At 33.4% G+C, this 23,918-nt stretch overlaps 2 protein-coding genes and 1 pseudogene across 3 annotated transcripts; all 3 read right to left on the bottom strand.

Annotated features, from left to right (window-relative positions):
• Window positions 1-339: 339 nt before the first annotated feature.
• LOC149564038 (uncharacterized) lies at window positions 340-2,200 on the bottom strand. The gene is made up of 2 exons (XM_089824100.1): window positions 2,090-2,200; window positions 340-1,153 (listed from the first exon to the last, which is right to left on the bottom strand). Exons 1-2 carry the CDS (start codon window positions 2,177-2,179, stop codon window positions 680-682), a joined length of 564 nt encoding a protein of 187 aa, XP_089680226.1. The 5' UTR covers window positions 2,180-2,200; the 3' UTR covers window positions 340-679.
• LOC149564037 (protein ACCELERATED CELL DEATH 6-like) lies at window positions 1,844-3,395 on the bottom strand. Its single transcript, XM_089824099.1, has 2 exons — window positions 2,606-3,395; window positions 1,844-2,516 (listed from the first exon to the last, which is right to left on the bottom strand). Exons 1-2 carry the CDS (start codon window positions 3,297-3,299, stop codon window positions 2,419-2,421), a joined length of 792 nt encoding a protein of 263 aa, XP_089680225.1. The 5' UTR covers window positions 3,300-3,395; the 3' UTR covers window positions 1,844-2,418.
• A 12,784-nt stretch (window positions 3,396-16,179) lies between these two features.
• On the bottom strand, window positions 16,180-19,054 carry LOC149564036 (protein ACCELERATED CELL DEATH 6-like; annotated as a pseudogene). Its single transcript, XR_016364147.1, has 3 exons — window positions 18,262-19,054; window positions 17,748-18,172; window positions 16,180-16,811 (listed from the first exon to the last, which is right to left on the bottom strand). The product of XR_016364147.1 is annotated as a protein ACCELERATED CELL DEATH 6-like (transcript).
• Window positions 19,055-23,918: the final 4,864 nt, after the last annotated feature.

Here is a 23,918-nt window from a genome sequence, read left to right as displayed (position 1 = left end):
TGGCATTATGAATATTCGGTTCAGCTGTACCAAATATTCTTTATGTTATCAAATTTGCCTCGCAGGCTTTATGTGACGTGTAATGCACTGAAAAGGGTGGACCGCTTCCATGTTTCGATGATCGTTTTTCTCGGTTTATGGTATATATCAATATTTTAATTTTTTAAAATCCGTGTTGCACTATGTCTACCTGTCGCTGGTCTGATAGGTGTTATTGGTACTCAGAAATAATAAATTCATTCTTATCAGTTGTTTATTTCTGTTTTTTTCCATTAAATAAAATCAATATATATCCAGGAAATTGGTCTAAATTGATTTTAAAAATATATGCACCAAAAATTTAACTTGAAACATTGTAATTATCTCATTAGAATTAATTGGAAGGAGCCTATGAAAACATTCATTCCCTGCCTGCTATAATGAAGGGAGGGACTAACAAAGCTGCAGCTGATACCACGGTACAGACTGTAATTGCCAACCCGAAACTAGTGGGTGCTACCACAACATATACACCACTGATAAAGGCAATCATCATAGCACTGATCGCATAGAATAGAAAATTTAGCCCATTCAAAGCAATACAATTCTGTAAAAACTCAATATTGCGAACGCCTCTCTTATATGTTAGACTAGATATGCAAAAGGAATAATGGCCAAAAGGTATGGAAAACGAAGCTGCTTATCTTTTGTTATATTTCGCTATTAACATAAGCATGGCTAGTATGGAAAAGCAGAAAGCTAGAGCATCACTTAAGATAAAGCATCGAAGCGCAGTGGCATGCATTCGCAAGGGAATGTCGTTGTTGCTCCGAAGTCCTCCTGGAACCGTGAAGGCTGCTGCAAATGACACAGTAAAAATAAGTGTTACAACAACTGAAAGGTCTCCGAATTCTTTTTCATTCTCGCTACCCACTTTTGCAAGAGTGTCAGACTCACTATCCATCTTTTGGGAGTCGTCCAATACCGGCCTAGACCTCTTGAGCAAAGACTTCATCCATGCTCTTCTGTGACCACCATGCGGACGAAGTTTCAACCTAAGTAGCCAAGCGGGCATTGGAATAAAATTGTCATCCACAACATCCATGGAAGAATGACCATTTTTGTCTATCGCATTTACGTTCCATCGGGATCTTCTTAGCATTGGAGATAATGTCTGCAAATAAACGCACAAGACAGTACTCTTTTCATTCACTTGCTGCTTTTTTCAATCAACTAGACAATCTGTCCTACTTAAAACAAATATCAACAATCACATAGGTTATTCAAATCGTTAATTACACTAAAAAAGACTATCATACAAGCAGTGCATATTGTCAAGAATCTAGAATTCTCAAATAAGGCAGAGTAATAACAGAGACTTGCTATTATGTTTTGTTCATTAAACAAAATGTACGGCGGAATAGGGGAGAGGAGACAGGAAAAAAATAAACAATCAAAGAATTCAAGATGTGTAATCAAATTTGCTTTCTTTCTTCTATCAAACTCTAAAGTAACTTTTACCATTGAAAATAAACTACAAAATTGATACAAATAAAACTAATTACTAGTGGTAGCTGAGGACAGATCAAACTTGTACAATTAGGCGACTGCATACAATCAACCTGGAGCTTCTTCGAGCTCACACAATAGGGCGATGTCTATGGTGGCATCAAAATACTATTTTTTAATTAAATTTAATTTTAACATATAGTTAATAATTATTTTTTCATGTAATTATTAAAAACAACAAATTCTTGCATTAATCTCAGCATAGACATTGGCTGCCTAGAGCAATCACCACTCAACAGACAAACATTCGCCTACTACTATTGTAAAATCTATATCATAGACAGAGAAAAAAATCTGAAAAAAATTCCCCTTATGTTGCTTTCTTACTTATTGAATGAGAAGAACTGGAGTGAAAAAAATTATTCCCTCTCTTTTGTTTTCTGACTGTTGGGGCTGCTCCTGTTCTCTTGAGAGGTGTGAGCTTGGCTCTTAAGGACAACGAAAAATTTACAATTCCAACACATTCTTTCCCGTTAATGGCACATATCGTGAAAATAGTAGAGCATATCTGTGAAGCTTACAAGTACTACAATTATTTTACCTGCAAAGCCAGTTCATCAATAGCTGCAGCTCGGTGCAAAGCCGTGTGGCCATTAATGTCAGCATGGTTGATTAAAAATGAATAGTCCATGGACTCCGACAGCAAAATGTTTGCCGTCGGAATCTTGCCATATTCCAAAGCAAAATGGAGGGTATTCTTTTTTTTCCTTCCCAAGCACTTCTATACAATGGGGTACAACTTTAATCAAGAGACGAACTATAGCCGTGTAACCGATACGTGCTGTGATGTGAATTGCAGCCATTTCATCCCTGTTCTTTCTCAGAGCCATATGCGGACTTATTCTTACCAACCTTTTCACGATTTTCAGATTACCCCTTGTTGACGCTAAGTGCAATGGAACGTTTGTCTACAGCGTCAGCTTGTTCAGCCAGAGCTGGTCTCTTTTTTAGCAAGTAAAAAACCACACCTAAAGCATACAGAAAGACGTCAAAAATAATAGAAATTACCAGTATAAAATACAAATTAAAATTTATCGCAGTGTATCGTGCGGATTACCATTAATAGAGCCGTCAATAGTGAGGAGTTGATGCAGATAGGTCTGTCCATCGAGGCTCGTGTCGGAGATATAGTATATCTCACCAAGCACCCAAAACGCGCTCCAAGAGCCAACTTGGCATGCTGTATAGAGTGCAGACTCGCCTGCTGTATTCGAAAGTGACTCAATACCCTTCACTTTCTCCAATAGTAGGCGCACAATCTCCACGTAATTTCCTCTTGCGACGTAATGGAGGGCCGTTTCACCGTCAACATTCTGAGCTTTCCAGAGATCATCGAGATCTAAATGATCCCCTTCCAAATCGCAACCTTGGGGATGAGCGCATTTCAAAAAGTTACATCGCACTTCATTCTCGGGGTTGAGCAGCAGCTTCACCACTTCCAAGCATCCTGCTGCAACCGCCTTATGGAGCATCATCTCTTCCTTTCCGTTCCTCATTAATATGATGCATGTTTTCGACGAAAGCAGCAGTTTAAGAAGCTCACCATCCTTTCGACTGGCTGCTACATGGAGAGCTGTATTTCCCAGAGGGGTAACCATTTCGAGAATCTGAGAATCACTTTGGATTAATTCTTGCACTTCCTTACAGTCACCCTTTGCAACAGCTCTAAATAGGCTTATATCCATTGAGAATGGGATAGATACAAAAGTATTGCTCAGGCAGACTCTATAATGATTAATCATAGAGCTCATGGCACTTGCATAAATACTAAGAAATTATTCCGACCATTACCAAAGTGCTTGCATAGATGAGACCCTCTTTTTTCCCCTGTTTTGAAGCTTTATCTGGACTAATTGTAATTTCTTATAAGTAAGCTCGTTGTAAATTCGGCTCCATGAGTTTTAAAAAATCTACATTTTAACTTGTATTTTTTTTCACATGCTTTGCCTTTTATTCTTTCTTTGAATTTGTCCTCCGGTGCCCCATTTTAAAGACCAAATATTTCTTTAATAGAGTTAGTAATTCTTTTGAGTTTATTTCACCTGCTGGTTATGACCGCTTTTTATTCATGCTTCTTTTGCAGCCTTTGGGTCTCTGTCTTTTACTTATTTGTCTAGTCTGTGGGACTTCAATTTAGCTTACCGTTAGTATACAATGCTTCTCTAAATTGTTTGTTTACGGTAGATTTCATTTTGTAGATTCCCTGTACACTTTATCTTCGTTTCCTTTGAACTTTTTCTGATTCCCTGTACACTTTATTTTCGTTTCCTTTGAAATTGTTCTTTGGTTGGCCGTCTAAGCTTTTATAATGTAAATTCTGTATTTTCTAAATTACTTACCTTTTAATCTGCAACTTCCCTCGTTTACTTATGATTTCTCTTTCATTGTGTTTGTCTTTTTCTCATTCACTGCTTGCTTGTCATATTATAAGCATTTTTAAAGCCTGTTGTTGATGCCATCGATTGCTCATATATGTTGAAAAATGTACTAAAAAATATTAATTATGAAAAGAATTTAAGTTTATTTCTAAACATGTTATAGATAAAAAAAACTAAAGCATTAAGGATAAAAGTACTTAAAGAAATGTTAGAAAACAGTCAAAGAAACTATAATAATAAATAAGTTGAAATATTATAATATATTTAAATATATAAGTTTGTTCAACTTTATGTAAATTAAAAAATTATTTATTCTATAAAATGAGAATGTCTAGATATCAAAAAAGAGTAGAAGCACAAATAAAAACATTGAAGCATGTGAAAGTTGAAGGAGCATACCAAAAGATTATAATGTTTTTTACATTAAAAAATAAGTTCTCCAACAAAAACTCAAAAGAACAAATTCTAGATAGGAGAAATATTGAAACAAGGAAAAGTTAAAAAGAATAGAAAAGCTGTTTATGACAAAACATAAGAAAACATAGAATAGAATATGATTAGATTGAAGAAACAAAAGATTGAGAAGATATTTACTTGAGGATGCAAACAAGCATAAATTCAAAGAGAAAGTGAAAAATAGAGATAATCACTTGAGAATACGGCCAAGCATAAATTCAAAGACAAAGTGAAAAATAGATCTACAAAATGAGATATGATCTAAACAAATATTTTAGATATCCAACGAAAACTAAGCATTAGCTGATGTTGCCATGCTACAAAAAAGAAAACTCAGTAGAAGCGAGGGTAAAAGTTTGAAAAAAAGCGAAAATTCAACAGTCAATAAAGAGCACGCATGGGTCGCATGGATATTGTTCATTTTGCTTTGGAATATGGCCATGCAAGACTACCCTTCATTTTGCTTTGGAATATGGCCATACATCAATAGCGACAACTCTCCTGCATAAGTCCATGGACCCCTCGTTTTTTATCTACCATGCTGACAATGATGGGCAGACGGCTTTTCACAAAGCAGCTTCGAGTTCTCAGCTGGTTAGCCTAGTAAAGTAATTTTAGAAATAACACTCTAAAGCTACGAGAATAGGCTCTATTATAAATTTCATTTTAATTGGTATAACTGCATCGGTTATGGTGACCACCAAGTCTGTGTCATCTATACAGAGGTCAAATCGAAAGTGACTGGAATATTGTCAGATTATTTTTCTATTTGGGAATTCATGTTACCTCTTAGTTCAACGATCCTATTTATGGGACAATTTCCTTTGTATGGAGCTACACTATTAAAATTTATATTTCCTTGTATTCAGTCTATAATCATGACCTTTATTGACCATGTTTCTAATTTTCTTTTAATATATATATTTTCTTTAATATTTTTATATCCATGGTGCAGTTATAACATCAAATTTAAAGGCTTGATCCTTAAGTTGAAATTACCAAATCAAAATAATCCTATTAATTTGTTAGGGATAATATATTGGGGGCAACCAAAGCTAAGGCATTAGTAATTTAGGTAGGAATAACAACACTGACATTATACAACTCACAAGTGATGAACCTCGACTAATAAATATTTTAATATGTTCTATATCATTAATTTTATCCAAAAAAGTATGTTTACTTAATGTTTAATTAAATAATTCTCAATTAGTTTTAGAGTGGTTGTGTTGTTCATTTTTTAAGCTTTTATTAATTTCATATAGAATCATGCAAGTTATTATAATTACCAAAATTATCATATTTATTTTGAAAAATGTTAAAGTTCTCCTTTTTTTCTCTTTTTTTTAAACATTCTAACTTTACTTCATATTAAAATTAAATTGTGTGACATTTACAAAATAGATGGGATGGTGAAATGGCGGACCCACAAATTTTATTGAGTGGAAATCAAAACAAACCTTAAAATAATAATATTAAACAATTATTGCTACATTAGTATCCTATAAATCTTTATCATTAGATTTAAATTCTCTTGACAGAAAGAAGAAGGTTGTGTAAGGGCGGGGGTGGGGGGGCAATTTGAATGCTAGAACTAGTAATGAGACTCATGAACAATTATAGGACTAAGGGAAATAACATATCCTATCAGATTAGTTGTGAGCATTTGTAACACCCTTTAAGGTAGAGGAAAGGTTTGAATCCACCTTGGGAATAGTATAAAAAGACTTCCCCCTACAATCTAATCATGATGGATGCTAGTAACCTGAAGAACAAGTTTTCAAAATTACACAGGTAAATCTACATGAGAATTTTGGAGGAAAGCATAACCTTGAAGTATAAAGGGAAATGGGTATCAATACTAAAACCAAATAAAAATGCACATCCTATACTTCCAAAATTAAGAGACAGTGTCCATCCTATGATTACATGCTAAAACTTGGTGTATTTAATGGGTATAAAAGGTGAGCATCCAAACAAAATCATCTATTATTATTAGACTGTCTTAAATTGGAAGTATTTTAATTTAATGATGATTTAGCACCCATTTAATGTGAGGTCATCATTTATATAATTTTCATTTCTTTATAAAACTTTTGTGTATGCCTATCTTTTTCAATATTTTTTTCCTTGAATCTCTTTATAGAACTTGTGAAGTATATGAGAGTTTCTTGCATTTTATAGTATTTATGGATCTTCATACTTTCCTTTCTTATAATATTATGATAATAAAAAATACAACTGATGAGGAGCATCTAGCATTAGAAAATAAAAGGGGACATAATTTAAGTTATATCTGTAGACACCTAAAAACCTTTAGAAAATAAAGTATTTTTATTTTCTATAAAATTCCTGATGACATCATCATTTATTAATTAATTAATTATTTAATTTATTTATTTATTTTTATGCCATTAAAGCCCTTTATCTTAATTAAAAATATTTAATTAAGGAATCCCTCCCAAAAATGTTTAAATCTTATTTAAACATTATTTCCTTATTTATTAATTATTTAATTAATAAATTGACCAAAAAACCCAAAATAAATTTAAAAAAAAATTTCCCAAAACTTGGCCAATTTCCTTAAGACCACTAACCTCTTCCAAAATCTTCTAATCCTTCTTTAATTTTGATTAAAGGCTAATCCCATCATTTCCTACCCCTAATCCCAACTCAAAATATTTAATTAAGATTAAATATTAAACATCATGTTTATTAAAAAGGTTTTAATAAATATCTCCTCAACCCAAACCCTTTAAATAAATAAAACTTTATTTATTTCCTAAAACTCTAATTTATCCTCATCCTAAGAAGTTCTAAACTCTTCTAGAAAGTCTTCATCCTCATCCTAGGAAGTTCTAGACTATTCTAGAAAGTCTAGACTCTTCTAGAAGATGTCTTTAAACCTAATCCTAATCCCCTCCTAACCTTGTCACATTCTCTAAACATGGGTTAAGACTTACTAACCCAAGCCAAAGTTAACAAATATCTCATCCTTCACCCACCTTCATTAAATGCCATCCACATGCCTTTCCCTAAGCTAATCCTAAACCATCATAATCCATCCTCTAATCATTTGCACAATCCTAAGCAAGCTTAAAACCCTCCTAATCAAGCCCAAGTCGAAATTTCTCTCATCTCCCTCCAAATATCTCAACCATAAAACTTTATGAAGCCCACTAGGCCATAAATGACTCTTCCAAGCCCTTTTATTGCTCTTACAAGCCATTATGAGGGTCTTTATGAAGATTTTATCCCATTGAGCCTCCTTTATTGACTCATCCTTCCCGTTTCCTCCATCCTCACACCCTGTGACATGTGTCACTCTCTGATTGGCTGTAAGGAAGCACAATCCATGTGCTCTCCTCTCATGCAATCTGAGCCCTCCATGAGCTTTTTTCCATCCTTGCATCTTAGCCCTCAATCCCTAAAGCCTCTTGCCTATAAATTGGATCCTTCCCTTTTGCAAAACAACAGAATCCATGAAGTAAAGTCATAATGCCATTTTAAGAAGCCATTTTACATGAAAACCATACACTCAAACCCAAATTCCAACTCCATTTGAAGCCCTTTTTGAAGCAAAAAGCTTGAGCATACATCCTATCTATTTAGACAAAGCTACTCAACAAGAGAGCTTCTCATTGAAGAGAGCCCATTAATGGCTCATATTCTGAATTGAGAGCTCATCTTAGTCTATCTTGAAGTTTATGAATTTTGTTTAGTTTGTAAAAATTTTATTTAAATTTGGTTTCTATTAGCATACTAACATTGCTCATATACATTTTGGCACGCCCGGTGGGACCCCGCATGGGTCATCTTCATTACCTTTTTTAGTCAAATTTTGTATGTCATTTGCTAATTTTGGCTAATTTTTCTTGTTTTTGTGATTGGTAGGATTGTATAAATTGGTTTTGTAGGTCCACATGAGCATGAAGAAGACAAAGGAACTCATAGTCTATCTCATAGTATTTGCAGATTTTTCAAGCTTATAGGTAGACAAAGCACTTGGAATTCTTCTTCCTCTTCTTGTCTATATTCTTCTTATTCCATCTACTTCTTCTTTTTCTTCTTGTGGGAGATCTTAGCCATTTTTTTTTAAGGAAGCAGAATCATACACACTTCTTTTTCGTGCTTAAAATGAACCCCCAAATCATACTTAAATCCATTAAAAAATTAAAAAAAAGAAAAAAAGAAAAAATCTTTTAACAAGTGAAACTAAACCAATCCAATCATTTGCATCCTTGCAACATCAAGGTTTTAGATGCATTCATGAAAAGTTAGGAACACTTCATTTTTGGGAATTTAAAAAGAACTTCAAGTTTCCATTTCAAAAGGTTCAAAATTAACACTAAGTGCACACTAAAATCTAAATCAAACTTAAAGCATCAATCAGGGATAAAATGAACCTCATTTGCAAGTATTTTAAAGTTCTTTTAAAAATCTCAGGGAAACTAAGAGTCCTAAATGGTTGCCAAAAATTTTCCTAAAAGCTTTGTTATTTGCTCCAAACAAATGTCTTGTTGCAAAATCCTGAATGTTTCTTAGGTTTTTCATGCATCAAAACAATCTCGGAATATCATTTTTGGGCTTAAAATATGCAAACTAGAACACAAAATCTTGAATGAAGACCAAAGTCCAAAGAATCATTTTCACTTTTGAGTCCAAAACAATCTTGAATGATCTAAGGTTAAAACAAAGCACTTCAAAGTTCTTAAAAAAACACACAAAATCTCAATCTTGAATGCTGAAAGGAAAAAAATTGAATGTTTAATCACTTGTCTTTGAATGCATGTTGCTCAAATCACTCTTGAGTGCCATGGATTAAAATCAAGTTTTTTTTTTTTATGAATGCATGATTAAAACAACAAATCCAATCTTGAATGCCATAGATCAAATAATCATCTTTTGGGGCATAAATTTAACCATTGGTTGCAATCTCAGCGCCATCTATGGGGATGGGTCTACCTAAGAGGGTGTTAAGTGCTCCACAAAGATCAAACTCCACTCACTTGGGTCTTTAGTGATTTTTCTAAGTTAGAAAATTTCTTGAATGTGCATTAATCTCGCTCACACTTCATTTGGGCATAAAAAATGGACAAATCTTGATGTGGAGGGCCTCCGGGTGCGCGCTTGGCAATCGAGTTTCACACATCTTTGTTTTGGGCTTAAAACAAACTCACACTCAATCTTCAATGCCTAACAATCAATGAACATTGCATGGTTTGGATGCATTTTCAATGATGCTCACATCTCTTATGTTGAAGATCTCTCGACTTTCATTATGCTGACGATGCTGTCAAATTGTAATGAACATTGTATGCCATAATCACAAGTGTCTTCAATCATAGCTTACAAAATCTAAATCATCAATTGGAATAAACGCGTGTCTTTTAAAGCCCAAGATCATGTATGTGGTCTTGTTTTACACTTTTTAGGAGGTCTGCTTGGGGATTTCATCACCTCTTGGGATGACCTCAGCTCTAGCATTCCGGCGGAGTATAAAAATCGGGAGGTGAATCCAAAGACACCTCTCTTGGAATCAAGATTTTTTCACTCGAGCTAAGCCTCAAGGAACTTTATACCCTTGAGAAGTGAAAGAGGAGAAGTAGTTTACCGCTCCTCTCGGCTGTGTGACATCTTTTTGGTTTCATCTACGGATTTGGGCCTCACGTACCTTGCGTATATCGAGGAATCCCTAGCTATAACAAATTTCATCCTTGTAGAAAGCTTCCTAGGATGTTGGTGTGTTTGACATGCTCGCTCCAAAATTTTGTCTGCTTGTTTGTTCATAGCTTTTGAATGAATGTTTGCCAACTTTGGTCAAAATCCCAAGAAAGCAAAAATCTCCCAGCTCAAGGCATACTTACCATAGTCACTGCCTCATCAAAAAATCATCCAAGCTCCCCCGCTGCAACCGAATCTATCTAGTTCCTTGCTTTAGAACAATCCCAAATCTAAAGTCTCTCCAAATCATCCCCCCTAGCCAGCTAGCAACCCAATCCAAAATCACACCCAAGCCTTTAGAGAGTTGTTATCATTCTACTAGAATTTGCTATCCAATCAATCCGACCAATCCACTAATCTCACCAAGGTTATCCCTTTGACAAAGCTTTGTCTAGGGTAATCTAGCTTTGTCACTTGTTATCCTTCATCACCTTGAACTAAAGGTTGGGATCCACAAGTGGTCAATCTCGTGTCATGCCCATAGGATCATTAGTCTATCCTTAAGTTGACACAATCTCCACCAATCCAGTGCATAGAAAAGAAAAACTCTCACTTTTTGACAGCATGCCCTTGAAGTCTTCCATCCATAGGAAAGTCAAAAATCTCCAGCCAGTCCTCCCTAGGTCTGTCATATAGCTTTGACTCTCCCTAGGAAATCCTTCATCAGCCAATCCAAAATCTGCACTTAATCCAAATCCAACCATGAGCTTCCGTGTTCATCCATATGCAAGACCCCATCCCCATCTGACTCACAGATCCCAAAGAATCCTTTCTCTTCAGTCACAAAAACATTGAACTTGGTCAAGAGAAAGATGTTTCTAGTATAGACACACTTGGGATTGCATCCAAGGTGATTAGCATAGAGTCATGGCTGGAGTACACCTTAGATAGAAAAAGGAAAAGGAAAGAGGAAGGAGTTCCTAATATTTAGTGACTTTATCTCTGGCTATCTACTCTGGATCAACACTAAGAAAAGTCAAAAAGTAGAAGATCTTATCAATTGGTTGGACAAGATCTAGACACAGAGCATCTGATGATCGAAATTGTCAAACCCGCTAAAGAGGGAAGAATCAAAAATATGTGTGTAGATGATTTTTCCCTACATTCTATGGATCTTGGGGAAGCCAGACATCACACCAAGGTTGGCCTATGGAAGTTAATAAATGATGTCATAGAGGGACAACTTGGAAGCCTTAAATTATCAAAAGTCATAAATTCATGAACTCAATGGCTTTATCAAGTAGTTAGTCACATCATTGGCAAGCATCTCTAGAATGTCAATTACCAGTGATCCAACTGCTATTGATGTTCAAGCACTCATATCTCCGATACAAGAACAAAAAAAAAATTGGTAGATTGGTAGAGAGTGGAGTGGTAAACACAAGTTAGAAGGACTTGCATTTATAGAGTAGATCAGCAATGCAATACTGAGGCTTGAAACAAAGAAGGACAATATTTCAGCCAATCAAGCCACGCTGGTAGTAGAGAAAGTTAAGAGAAAATATTATATTTCTTTACTAAAAGCCTCTATTTGAGTGGCTCTAGAGCATGCAATTCAAATCTGAAATGATCTTGACAATAGAGGAAGGACTTAAAGAAATAGAAGCCAAAGTGAAAAATTATTATGACAGAGGCTGTGAAATCTTAAAAGGTCTACATACATATTCCCAGAATAGTGGACAAGGAAAGGGGATCATCGAAGTGGTAATCATGGAAAAGAAATCCTCTAGTTATATAGATGGCTTGACGAAGATATCTTTTGATCCCCAAAACATAGTTTTTGAACTCCAAAAACTTGGTGGGTGTGTATATGTGGCTATGGAGGAGATACAGGAGTGATTAAATGTCATCAAAGATTTAGCCAGAGAGCATTCCAAGTGGCTTTTGACATACACTAATGTCTATGTTCATAGACATGAAGAATTGATTCCAACCATTGTCACCGCCAAGGCCTATAACGCAAAGTCCAAAAAGGGAGAGAAGGAGAAGTGATTCATATCCTACAATGTCATATTTAGATATAATGCTTGTAATTGACAAATTGTCTCCTTTCCATTTGTCTATTTTGAGGAGATGAACCAATTTGAGTCCCTTTTTGTAACGGTCATCTCAGAATCCTATATGTACTAAATCAAAAGATTAATAAAAGGTTGGCTAATTTTTAGAGTGAAATACTTGATGTTGCAGAGACAATTGAATGGTATTTTGTGTCAATTATTTTCTATTCCATTCTTTTTATGTTAGTTTTATGTTTTCTCTTTTGTCAAAATTAAATCAAGGAATGAATAGAGTTTTGTTCCGCTATTTCGAAACTGTGAACTGAAGATAATAATATTGTTGTTGGAAGTTCAAGAGAAATCCATTTCCATGCTTTCTTTCAAGATTATGCCTTTTCCATCTTTGGAGTTAGTTTCTTTCCAATATCAGTTTAGTTTTAGATAGCATACATTGCTGAGTTCTTAAGCTTTCCTAGAAATTTCATAGTTAAGTATATTTGAGTTAGAGTAAGACTACTAAGTTGATTGACTACCTGGAAAATTTTAATGGTCATTGGTTAGATGAAATCAGTGCTATGGATCATACATCCTCATAAGACATTTCAAATATATTAAATTAGTTAGATCAAGAATATAATAGATGAATAATACTATTGGTGTAACCCTTGCACCCTTCAAAGGTGCAAGTGCTAGTTTAATCAGTCCTTGCAAATCATTCTGAACTATTTTCTATCTGGATATGTAAATTTAGCTACAAATTATTAGCTTTACATGTCCTCAAAAAAGAAATTATCTAAAAAAAAATGGTAAACTTTATTAAATATGATTAAATTATGTAGAATTTTGAAAGGTTCATAAGCTTATTAAATACATGGCCCTTTGAAAGGAAGATTGAAATGACATTAATATAAGGGAAATATATGTTAATTTGTAAGTTTTTATTTTCATTTTGAAAAGATAGTCTATTATTAGTTAATGGTGATTTTTTATAGAAACATTATAAAGGAAAAATAATGGACCTTTTAGAGTATTGTGATAGAGAGAGCAAGGAGAAAAGTGAACAAAATAGATAGAACCTTTATTAAATTAAAATTAAAAGTGTTGATAAAATTCAAAACCAAGTCATTATGGTCCATTTGGTTACCAGAATAGAAATATGGAAATTGGAACTAGAATTTTGGAATAGTTATTCTAGAATAGAAAATAGGGATACATATTCCTATTCTTGTTTGGTTCAGTCAGAATTTGAAGGGAAATTCACCGACCCAAAAATTTATGTTTACTAAAATAAATAAAACTAAAATAAGAATACGTAAAAATGTGCTTTTTTGACCTAACTTAAACTAAGTATTCCTATTAGCAATTATAGGAGTAAAGTCCAAATTTCTAGGCTCGTTTGGTTGCTGTAATATAAAATTAAGCATTAGCATTTAGAATGTTGGCTTTGGGATTCTAGAATTTGGAATCTAGATTATGATTAGGGAATTCAATTTGGGACTATTTGGTTGACAAAGAATTCATTGTGAGAATATAGTTTTCCTTTGTTTGGTTGCACATTGTGTAATTGGAATACTAGCCAAAATAACATGCAAAATACCACAATTAAATGATTCTTGCATCTTGGAATTAAAAAGATAATCTATATCCTCTAATGATTTAGAAATCTAAAAAATTATCTTCTCTCATTGTAACTAGAAAATAATCTTTTTCATTTAAATTGTAGATCAAAAGATAGATCATCCCCATTCTAAACTGTAAAAATGAAATAGATCTCTTTTCATTTCTATTGCAAGTCACTATGATTCTCACCAGCACCACCATTGCCATAGCTAAGGCTTTAATTGTGTTTCAACTGGTCTCCAGTCGAATCAATAATGCACGCACAAATGATTTCCAAAATACACATCAAAATGACCTTTCTTCTCCTTCACAATGAATGTAGGAGGGTAGAAAAAAATCCTCCACCATGAAAATAGAGAGTAGAAGGACAAATTGAAGGTAGATTCTCAACCAAATGCCAAGCTCCTCATTTTCACAACATCACTACTTCGCCTTTTTGGACAAAGAAACATTGATTACCACGTTGTGGATCTAGTGGAGAATGACGCTAATAAATGGTCAAATATAAAAAATACCATGAGTCTCCTATGTATTGATGGAATGAATGAAAAACCACACACAAAAAACATATAATCAAGTAATCACACAAAATTTCACCCCCATTTAAAAAATTAAATTTCAAAAATTTGAGCAAAAATATGTACCTCTAAATGGGCATCTAGATGTCAAACCCAATTAAATTTTACTTTAGTTGAAATCCTCATTTTCAAAAAATGGAATTTAAAATGGGAATTACAACGAGAATTCCAAATAACAAGTATTTTGAAGGAATTTGAAATTTTTTTTTGGGGGGTCAAATCAAGATACCAGATTCTACATTTTTCCAATTCTAGTTTTGAATGTGCAAACCCAAACAATAGATTAGAATTTTTTTATAATTCTGAATTCCAATTCCATTGTAATATCAGCTAACAAACGGGCCAATTGTTTGAAAACAATAAAAGACTACAATAAAGTAACAAAATATACATGTAAATTGCACAATATTTTTAGAATACTTGGACTAATTGTTAAGCTCAAACTTAATTTTTATATATACACATAGCTCATAAGGAACTTAAAACAATATTTCAATGATAGTTATCATAGGGTCTCTGATAAAATAATAGTTATCATAGTAGTTTGGCGATCACATTAATTATACCTATTACAAAAAAGGTATATACAAATCTTGAAATCTACTCACAAGCCTAGGGACAGCGTTGTCTATGAAAATATATTTTAGATTTGTGTATTGAAAGTCTCCACGGATGTATAAATAGATAGTTGGTAAATATTATATTTATAAAATCATATTATTAATAAAGGATATAACAGGAAATTTACTATTCAATTAAGACACTAAATGATAAAACCTTTACAATATATTTTTGAGATGTTCTAAAACTTCAATTTTCGTGATGATAATAATAAAATATGATATTTTCTTAATGTGTTCATATAATTTTTTAAATATGTAAGTTATTAAACTAAATTATAATAAATATTAAAAAAATTAAATTGATTTAAGTATATCATGCAAAAGTTGTGGAGCTTGAGGAACTTGTTCTCAAGAAAACATAGTATCTTACAACTCTTGAAATTTAATTTAATTTTAAAAATGAAAAAATATATTCTAACTTTAAACTTTAGTTATTAAAATTATATATATATCACACTTTCAATTGTGGATATCTTAATTTTGTAGCATAATTCTAAAAATTTAAAATTATATATTAAATGAATCAATATTAATTTAATATATTACTCTAAAATAATTAGTAAATATATATTATAAAAAATTAAAATGTATACTTTATTAATTTATTATTAAACTTAAGAAAAAAAATAAAATACTTTATGTTTCAGATGCTTTATGAACGTGGATTATTCATTAGCCTACAATTTAACATTGTCGAGCCTGGAGATTGCGTATATGATATGCTAATTTAAAAATAAATATTACCAGTGGCGTTATGAATATTCGGTTCAGCTGTACCGGATATTCTTTATGTTATCAAATTTGCCTCGCAGGATTTATGTGACGTGTAATGCACTGAAAAGGGTGGACTGCTTCCATGTTCCGATGTTCATTTTTCTCGGTTTATGGTATATATCAATATTTTAATTTTTAAAAATCCGTGTTGCACTACGTCTACCTGTCGCTGGTCTGATAGGTGTTATTGGTACTCAGAAATAATAAATTCATTCTTATCAGTTGTTTATTTCTATTTTTTTCCATTAAATAAAATCAATATATATCCAGGAAATTGGTCTAAATTGATTTTAAAAATATATGCACCAAAACTTTAACTTGAAACATTGTAATTATCTCATTAGAATTAATTGGAAGGAGCCTATGAAAACATTCGTTCCCTGCCTGCTATAATGAAGGGAGGGACTAACAAAGGTGCGGCTGATACCACAGTACAGACCATAATTGCCAACCCAAAACTAGTGGGCGCTACCACAACATATACACTACTGATAAAGGCAATCATGCATAGAATAGAAAATTTAGCCCATTGAAAGCAATACAATTCTGTAAAAACTCAATTTTGCGAATGCCTCTCTTATATGTTAGACTATATATGTAGAAGGAATAATGGCCAAAAGGTATGGAAAACGAACCGGCTTGTCTTTTGTTATATTTCGCTGTTAACATAAGCATGGCCAGTATGGAAAAGCAGAAAGCTAGAGCATCGCTTAAGATAAAGCATCGAAGCGCAGTGGCATGCATCCGCAAGGGAATGTTGTTGTCGCTCCGAAGTCCTCCTGGAACCGTGAAGGCTGCTGCAAATGACACAGTAAAAATAAGTGTTGCAACAACTGAAAGGTCTCCGGATTCTTTTTCATTCTCGCTACCCACTTTTGCAGGAGTGTCAGACTCACTATCCATCTTTTAGGAGTCCTCCAATATCGGCATAGACCTCTTGAGCAAAGACTTCATCCATGCTCTTCTTTGACCACCATGCGGATGAAGTTTCAACCTAAGTAACTAGGTGGGCATTGGAATAAAATTGTCATCCACAACATCCATGGCAGAATGACCGTTTTTGTCTACCGCATTTACGTTCCATCGGGATCTTCTTAGCATTGGAGATAACGTCTGCAAATAAACACACAAGACAGTACTCTTTTCATTCACTTGTTGCTTTTTTCAATCAACTAGACAATCTATCATACTTAAAACAAATATCAACAATCACATAGCTTATTCAAATAGTTAATTACACTAAAAAAGACTATCATACAAGCAGTGCACATTGTCAAGAATCTAGAATTCTCAAATAAGGCAGAGTAATAACAGAGACTTGTTGTTCTGTTTTGTTCGTTAAACAAAATGTACGGCGGAATAGGGGAGAGGAGACAGCAAAAAAATAAACAATCAAAGAATTCAAGATGTGTAATCAAATTTCCTTTCTTTCTTCTATCAAAATCTAAAGTAACTTTTACCATTGAAAATAAACTACAAAATTGATACAAATAAAACTAATTACTAGTGTTAGCTGAGGACATATCAATCTTGTACAATTAGGCAACTGCATACAATCAACCTGGAGCTTCTTCGAGCTCACACAATAGGGCGATGTCTATGGTGGCATCAAAATACTATTTTTTAATTAAATTTAATTTTAACATATAGTTAATAATTAATTTTTCATGTAATTATTAAAAACAAAAAATTCTTGCGTTAATCTCAACATAGACATTGGCTGCCTAGAGCAATCACCACTCGACAGACAAACATTCACCTCCTACTATTGTAAAATCTATATCATAGACAGAGAATAAAATCTAAAAAAAATTCACCTTATGTTGCTTTCTTACTTATTGAATGAGAAGAAGTGGAGTGAAAAAAATTATTCCCTCTCTTTTGTTTTCTGACTGTTGGGGCTGCTCCTGTTCTCCTGAGAGGTGTGAGCTTGGCTCTTAAGGACAACGAAAAATTTAAAATTCCAACACATTCTTTCTTGTTAATGGCACATATCGTGAAAATAGTAGAGCATATCTGTGAAGCTTATAATTACTACAATTATTTTACCTGCAAAGCCAGTTCATCAATAGCTGCAGCTCGGCGCAAAGCCATGTGGCCATTAATGTCAACATGGTTAATTAAAAACGAAGAGTCCATGGACTCCGACAGCAGAATGTTTTCCGTCGAAATCTTGCCATATTCCAAAGCAAAATGGAGGGCATTCTTGTTGTCCTTCCCAAGCACTTCTATACAATGGGGTACAACTTTAATCAAGAGACGAACTATAGCCGTGTAACCCATACGCGTTGCGATGTGAATTGCAGCCATTTCATCCCTGTTCTTTCTCAGAGCCATATGCGGACTTATTCTTACCAACCTCTTCGTGATTTTCAGATTACCCCTTGTTGACGCTAAGTGCAATGGAACGTTGTCTGCAGCGTCAACTTGTTCAGCCAGAGCTGGTCTCTTTTCTAGCAAGTAAAAAACCACACCTAAAGCATACAGAAAGACGTCAAAAATAATAGAAATTACCAGTATAATATACAAATTAAAATTTATCGTAGTGTATTGTTCGGATTACGACTAATAGAGCCGTCAATAGTGAGGAGTTGATGCAGAGAGGTCTGTCCATCGAGGCTCGTGTCGGAGATATAGTCTATCTCACCAAGCACCCATAACGCGCCCCAAGAGCCAACTTGGCATGCTGTATAGAGTGCAGACTCGCCTGCTGTATTCGAAAGTGACTCAATACCCTTCGCTTTCTCCAATAGTAGGCGCACAATCTCCACGTAATTGCCTCTTGCTGCGTAATGGAGGGCCGTTTCACCGTCAACATTCTGAGCTTTCCAGAGATCATCGAGATCTAAACGACCCCCTTCTAAATCGCAACCTTGGGGATGAGCGCATTCTGAAAAGTTACATCGCACTTCATTCTCGAGGTTGAGCAGTAGCTTGACCACTTCCAAGCATCCTGCTGCAACTGCCTTATGGAGCGTCGTCTCTTCCTTTCCGTTCCTCATTAATATGATGCATGTTTTCGACGAAAGCAGCAGTTAACAAGCTCACCATCCTTCCGACTGGCTGCTACATGGAGAGCTGTATTTCCCAGAGGGGTAACCATTTCGAGAATCTGAGAATCACTTCGGATTAATTCTTGCACTTCCTTACAGTCACCCTTTGCAACCGATCCTAATAGGCTTATATCCATTGAGAATGGGATGGATACAAAAGTATTGCTCAAGCAGACTCTATAATGATTAATCATAGAGCTCATGGCACTTGCATAAATACTAAGAAATTATTCCGACCATTACCAAAGTACTTGCGTAGATGAGACCCTCTTTTTTCCCCTTGTTTTGAAGCCTTATCTGGACTAATTGTAATTTCTTATAAGTAAGCTCGTTGTAAATTTGGCTCCATGAGTTTTAAAAAATCTACATTTTAACTTGTATATTTTTTCACATGCTTTGCCTTTTATTCTTTCTTTGAATTTGTCCTCCGGTGCCCCATTTTAAAGACCAAATGTTTCTTTAATATAGTTAGTAATTCTTTTGAGTTTATTTCACCTGCTGGTTATGACTGCTTTTTATTTATGCTTCTTTTGCAGCCTTTGGGTCTCTGTCTTTTACTTATTTGTCTAGTCTGTGGGACTTCAATTTAGCTTACCGTTAGTATACAATGCTTCTCTAAATTTTTTGTTTACGGTAGATTCCATTTTGTAGATTCCCTATACACTTTATCTTCGTTTCCTTTGAACTTGTTCTGATTCCCTGTACACTTTATCTTCGTTTCCTTTGAACTTGTTCTTTGGTTCGCCGTCTAAGCTTTTATAATGTAAATTCTGTATTTTCTAAATTACTTACCTTTTAATCTGCAACTTCCCTCATTTACTTATGATTTCTCTTTCATTGTGTTTGTCTTTTTCTCATTCACTGCTTGCTTGTCATATTATAAGCATTTTTAAAGCCTGTTGTTGATGCCATCGATTGCTCATATATGTTGAAAAATGTACTAAAAATATATTAATTATGAAAATAATTTAAGTTTATTTCTAAATATGTTATAGATAAAAAAAATTAAAGCATTAAGGATAAAAGTACTTAAAGAAATGTTAGAAAACAGTCAAAGAAACTATAATAATAAATAAGTTGAAATATTATCATCTATTTAAATATATAAGTTTGTTCAACCTTATGTAAATTAAAAAACTATTTATTCTATAAAATGAGAATATCTAGATATCAAGAAAGAGTAGAAGGACAGATAAAAACATTGAAGCATGTGAAAGTTGAAGGAGTATACCAAAAGATTAGAATGTTTTTTACTTTAAAAAATAAGTTCTCCAACAAACACTCAAAAGAACAAATTCTAGATAGGAGAAATATTGAAAAAAGGAAAATTCAAAAAGAATAGAAAAGCTGTTTATGACAAAACATAAGAAAAAATAGAATAGAATATGATTAGATTGAAGAAAAAAAAGATTGAGAAGATATTTACTTGAGGATGCAGACAAGCATAAATTCAAAGAGAAAGTGAAAAATAGAGATAATCACTTGAGAATACGGCCAAGCATAAATTCAAAGACAAAGTGAAAAATAGATCTACAAAATGAGATATGATCTAAACAAATATTTTAGATATCCAACGAAAACCAAGCATTAGCTGATGTTGCCATGCTACAGAAAAGAAAACTCAGTAGAAGCGAGGGTAAAAGTTTGAAAAAAAGCAGAAATTCAACATTAAATAAAGAGCACGCATGGGTCGCACGGATATTGTTCGTTTTGCTTTGGAATATGGCCATGCAAGACTGCCCTTCATTTTTCTTTGGAATATGGCCATACATCAACAGTGACAACTCTTCTGCATAAGTCCATGGACCCCTCATTTTTAATCAACCATGCTGACAATGATGGGCAGACGGCTTTTCACAAAGCAGCTTCGAGTTCTCAGTTGGTTAGCAAAGTAAAGTAATTTTAGAAATAATACTCTAAAGCTACGAGAATAGGCTCTATTATAAATTTCATTTTAATTGGTATAATTGCACCGGTTATTGTGACCACCGAGTCTGTGTCATCTATACAGAGGTCAAATCGAAGGTGACTGGAATATTGTCAGATTATTTTGCTATCTGGGAATTCGTGTTACCTCTCACTTCACTGATCCTATTTATTGGACAATTTCCTTTGTATGGAGCTACACTATTAAAATTTATATTTCCTTGTATTCAGTCTATAATCGTGACCTTTATTGACCATGTTTCTAATTTTCTTTTAATATATATATTTTCTTTAATATTTTTATATCCATGATGCAGTTATAACATCAAATGTTAAGGCTTGATCCTTAAGTTGAAATTACCAAATCAAAATAATCCTATTAATTTGCTAGGGATAATATATTGGGGGCAACCAAAGCTAAGGCATTAGTAATTTAGGTAGGAATAACAACACTGACATTATACAACTCACAAGTGATGAACCTCGACTAATAAATATTTTAATATGTTCTATATCATTAATTTTATCCAAAAAAGTATGTTTACTTAATGTTTAATTAAATAATTCTCAATTAGTTTGAGAGTGGTTGTGTTGTTCATTTTTTAAGCTTTTATTAATTTCATATAGAATCATGCAAGTTATTATAATTACCAAAATTATCATATTTATTTTGAAAAATGTTAAAATTCTTTTTTTTTTTTCTTTTTTTTTAAAACATTCTAACTTTACTTTATATTAAAATTAAATTGTGTGACATTTACAAAATAGATGGGATGGTGAAATGGCAGACCCACAAATTTTATTGAGTGGAAATCAAAACAAACCTTAAAATAATAATATTAAACAATTATTGCTACATTAGTATCCTATAAATCTTTATCATTAGATTTAAATTCTCTTGACAGAAAGAAGAAGGTTGTGTAAGGGCGGGGGTTGGGGGGCAATTTGGATGCTAGAACTAGTAATGAGAACATACACTCATGAACAATTATAGGACTAAGGGAAATAGCATATCCTAGCAGATTAGTTGTGAGCATTAGTAACACCCTTTAAGGTAGAGGAAAGGTTTGAATCCACCTTGGGAATAGTATAAAAAGAATTCCCCCTACAATCTAATCATGATGGATGCTAGTAACCTCAAGAACAAGTTTTCAAAATTAAACAGGTAAATCTACATGAGAATTTTGGAGGAAAGCATAACCTTGAAGTATAAAGGGAAATGGGTATCAATACTAAAACCAAATAAAAATGCACTTCCTATACTTCCAAAATTAAGAGACAGTGTCCATCCTATGATTACATGCTAAAACTTGGTGCATTTAATGGGTATAAAAGGTGAGCATCCAAACAAAATCATCTATTATTATTAGACTGTCTTAAATTGGAAGCATTTTAATTTAATGATGATTTAGCACCCATTTAATGTGAGGTCATCATTTATATAATTTTCATTTCTTTATAAAACTTTTGTGTATGCCTATCTTTTTCAATATTTGTTTCCTTGAATCTCTTTATAGAACTTGTGAAGTATATGAGAGTTTCTTGCATTATATAGTATTTATGCTTCTTCATACTTTCCTTTCTTATAATATTATGATAATAAAAAATACAACTGATGAGGAGCATCTGGCATTAGAAAATAAAAGGGGACATAATTTAAGTTATATCTGTAGACACCTAAAAATCTTTAGAAAATAAAGTATTTTTATTTTCTATAAATTCCTGATGACATCATCATTTATTAATTAATTAATTATTTAATTTATTTATTTATTTTTATGCCATTAAATCCCTTTATCTTATTTAAAAATATTTAATTAAGGAATCCCTCCCAAAAATGTTTAAATCTTATTTAAACATTATTTCCTTATTTATTAATTATTTAATTAATAAATTGATCAAAAAATTCAAAATAAATAAAAAAATTATTTTTTGCCCAAAACTTGGCCAATTTCCTTAAGACCACTAACCTCTTCCAAAATCTTCTAATCCTTCTTTAATTTTGATTAAAGGCTAATCCCATCATTTCCTACCCCTAATCCCAACTCAAAATGTTTAATTAAGATTAAATATTAATCCTCATGTTTATTAAAAATGTTTTAATAAATATCTCCTCAACCCAAACCCTTGAAATAAATAACCAAAAATCTAATTTATCCTCATCCTAAGAAGTTCTAGACTCTTCTAGAAAGTCTTCATCCTCATCCTAGGAAGTTCTAGACTATTCTAGAAAGTCTAGACTCTTCTAGAAGATGTCTTTAAACCTAATCCTAATCCCCTCCTAACCTTGTCACATTCTCTAAACATGGGTTAAGACTTACTAACCCAAGCCAAAGTTAACAAATATCTCCTCCTTCACCCACCCTCATTAAATGCCATCCACTTGCCTTTCCCTAAGCTAATCCTAAACCATCCTAATCCATCCTCTAATCATTTGCACAATCCTAAGCAAGCTTAAAACCCTCCTAATCAAGCCCAAGTCGAAATTTCTCTCATCTCCCTCCAAATATCTCAACCATAAAAGTTTATGAAGCCCACTAGGCCATAAATGACTCTTCCAAGCCCTTTTATTGCTCTTACAAGCCATTATGAGGGTCTTTATGAAGATTTTATCCCATTGAGCCTCCTTTGTTGACTCATCCTTCCCGTTTCCTCCTTCCTCACACCTTGTGATATGTGTCACTCCCTGATTGGCTGTAAGGAAGCACAATCCATGTGCTCTCCTCTCATGCAATCTGAGCCCTCCATGAGCTTTTTTCCATCCTTGCATCTTAGCCCTCAATCCCTCAAGCCTCTTGCCTATAAATTGGATCCTTCCCTTTTGCAAAACAACACAATCCATGAAGTAAAGTCATAATGCCATTTTAAGAAGCCATTTTACATGAAAACCATACACTCACACCCAAATTCCAACTCCATTTGAAGCCCTTTTTGAAGCATAAATCTTGAGCATACATCCTATCTATTTAGACAAACCTACTCAACAAGAGAGCTTCTCATTGAAGAGAGCTCATTAATGGCTCATATTCTGAATTGAGAGCTCATCTTAGTCTGTCTTGAAGTTTATGAATTTTGTTTAGTTTGTAGAAACTTTATTTAAATTTGGTTTCTATTAGCATACTAACATTGCTCATATACATTTTGGCACGCCCGGTGGGACCCCGCATGGGTCATCTTCATTAGCTTTTTTAGTCAAGTTTTGTATGTCATTTGCTAATTTTGGCTAATTTTTCTTATTTTT

Source organism: Cupressus sempervirens, chromosome 4, assembly GCF_028749045.1.
Source record: "Cupressus sempervirens isolate cs-2001-9-10 chromosome 4, ASM2874904v1, whole genome shotgun sequence".
NCBI lineage: Eukaryota > Viridiplantae > Streptophyta > Pinopsida > Cupressales > Cupressaceae > Cupressus > Cupressus sempervirens.
This window is presented reverse-complemented; position numbering and strand designations above follow the sequence as displayed.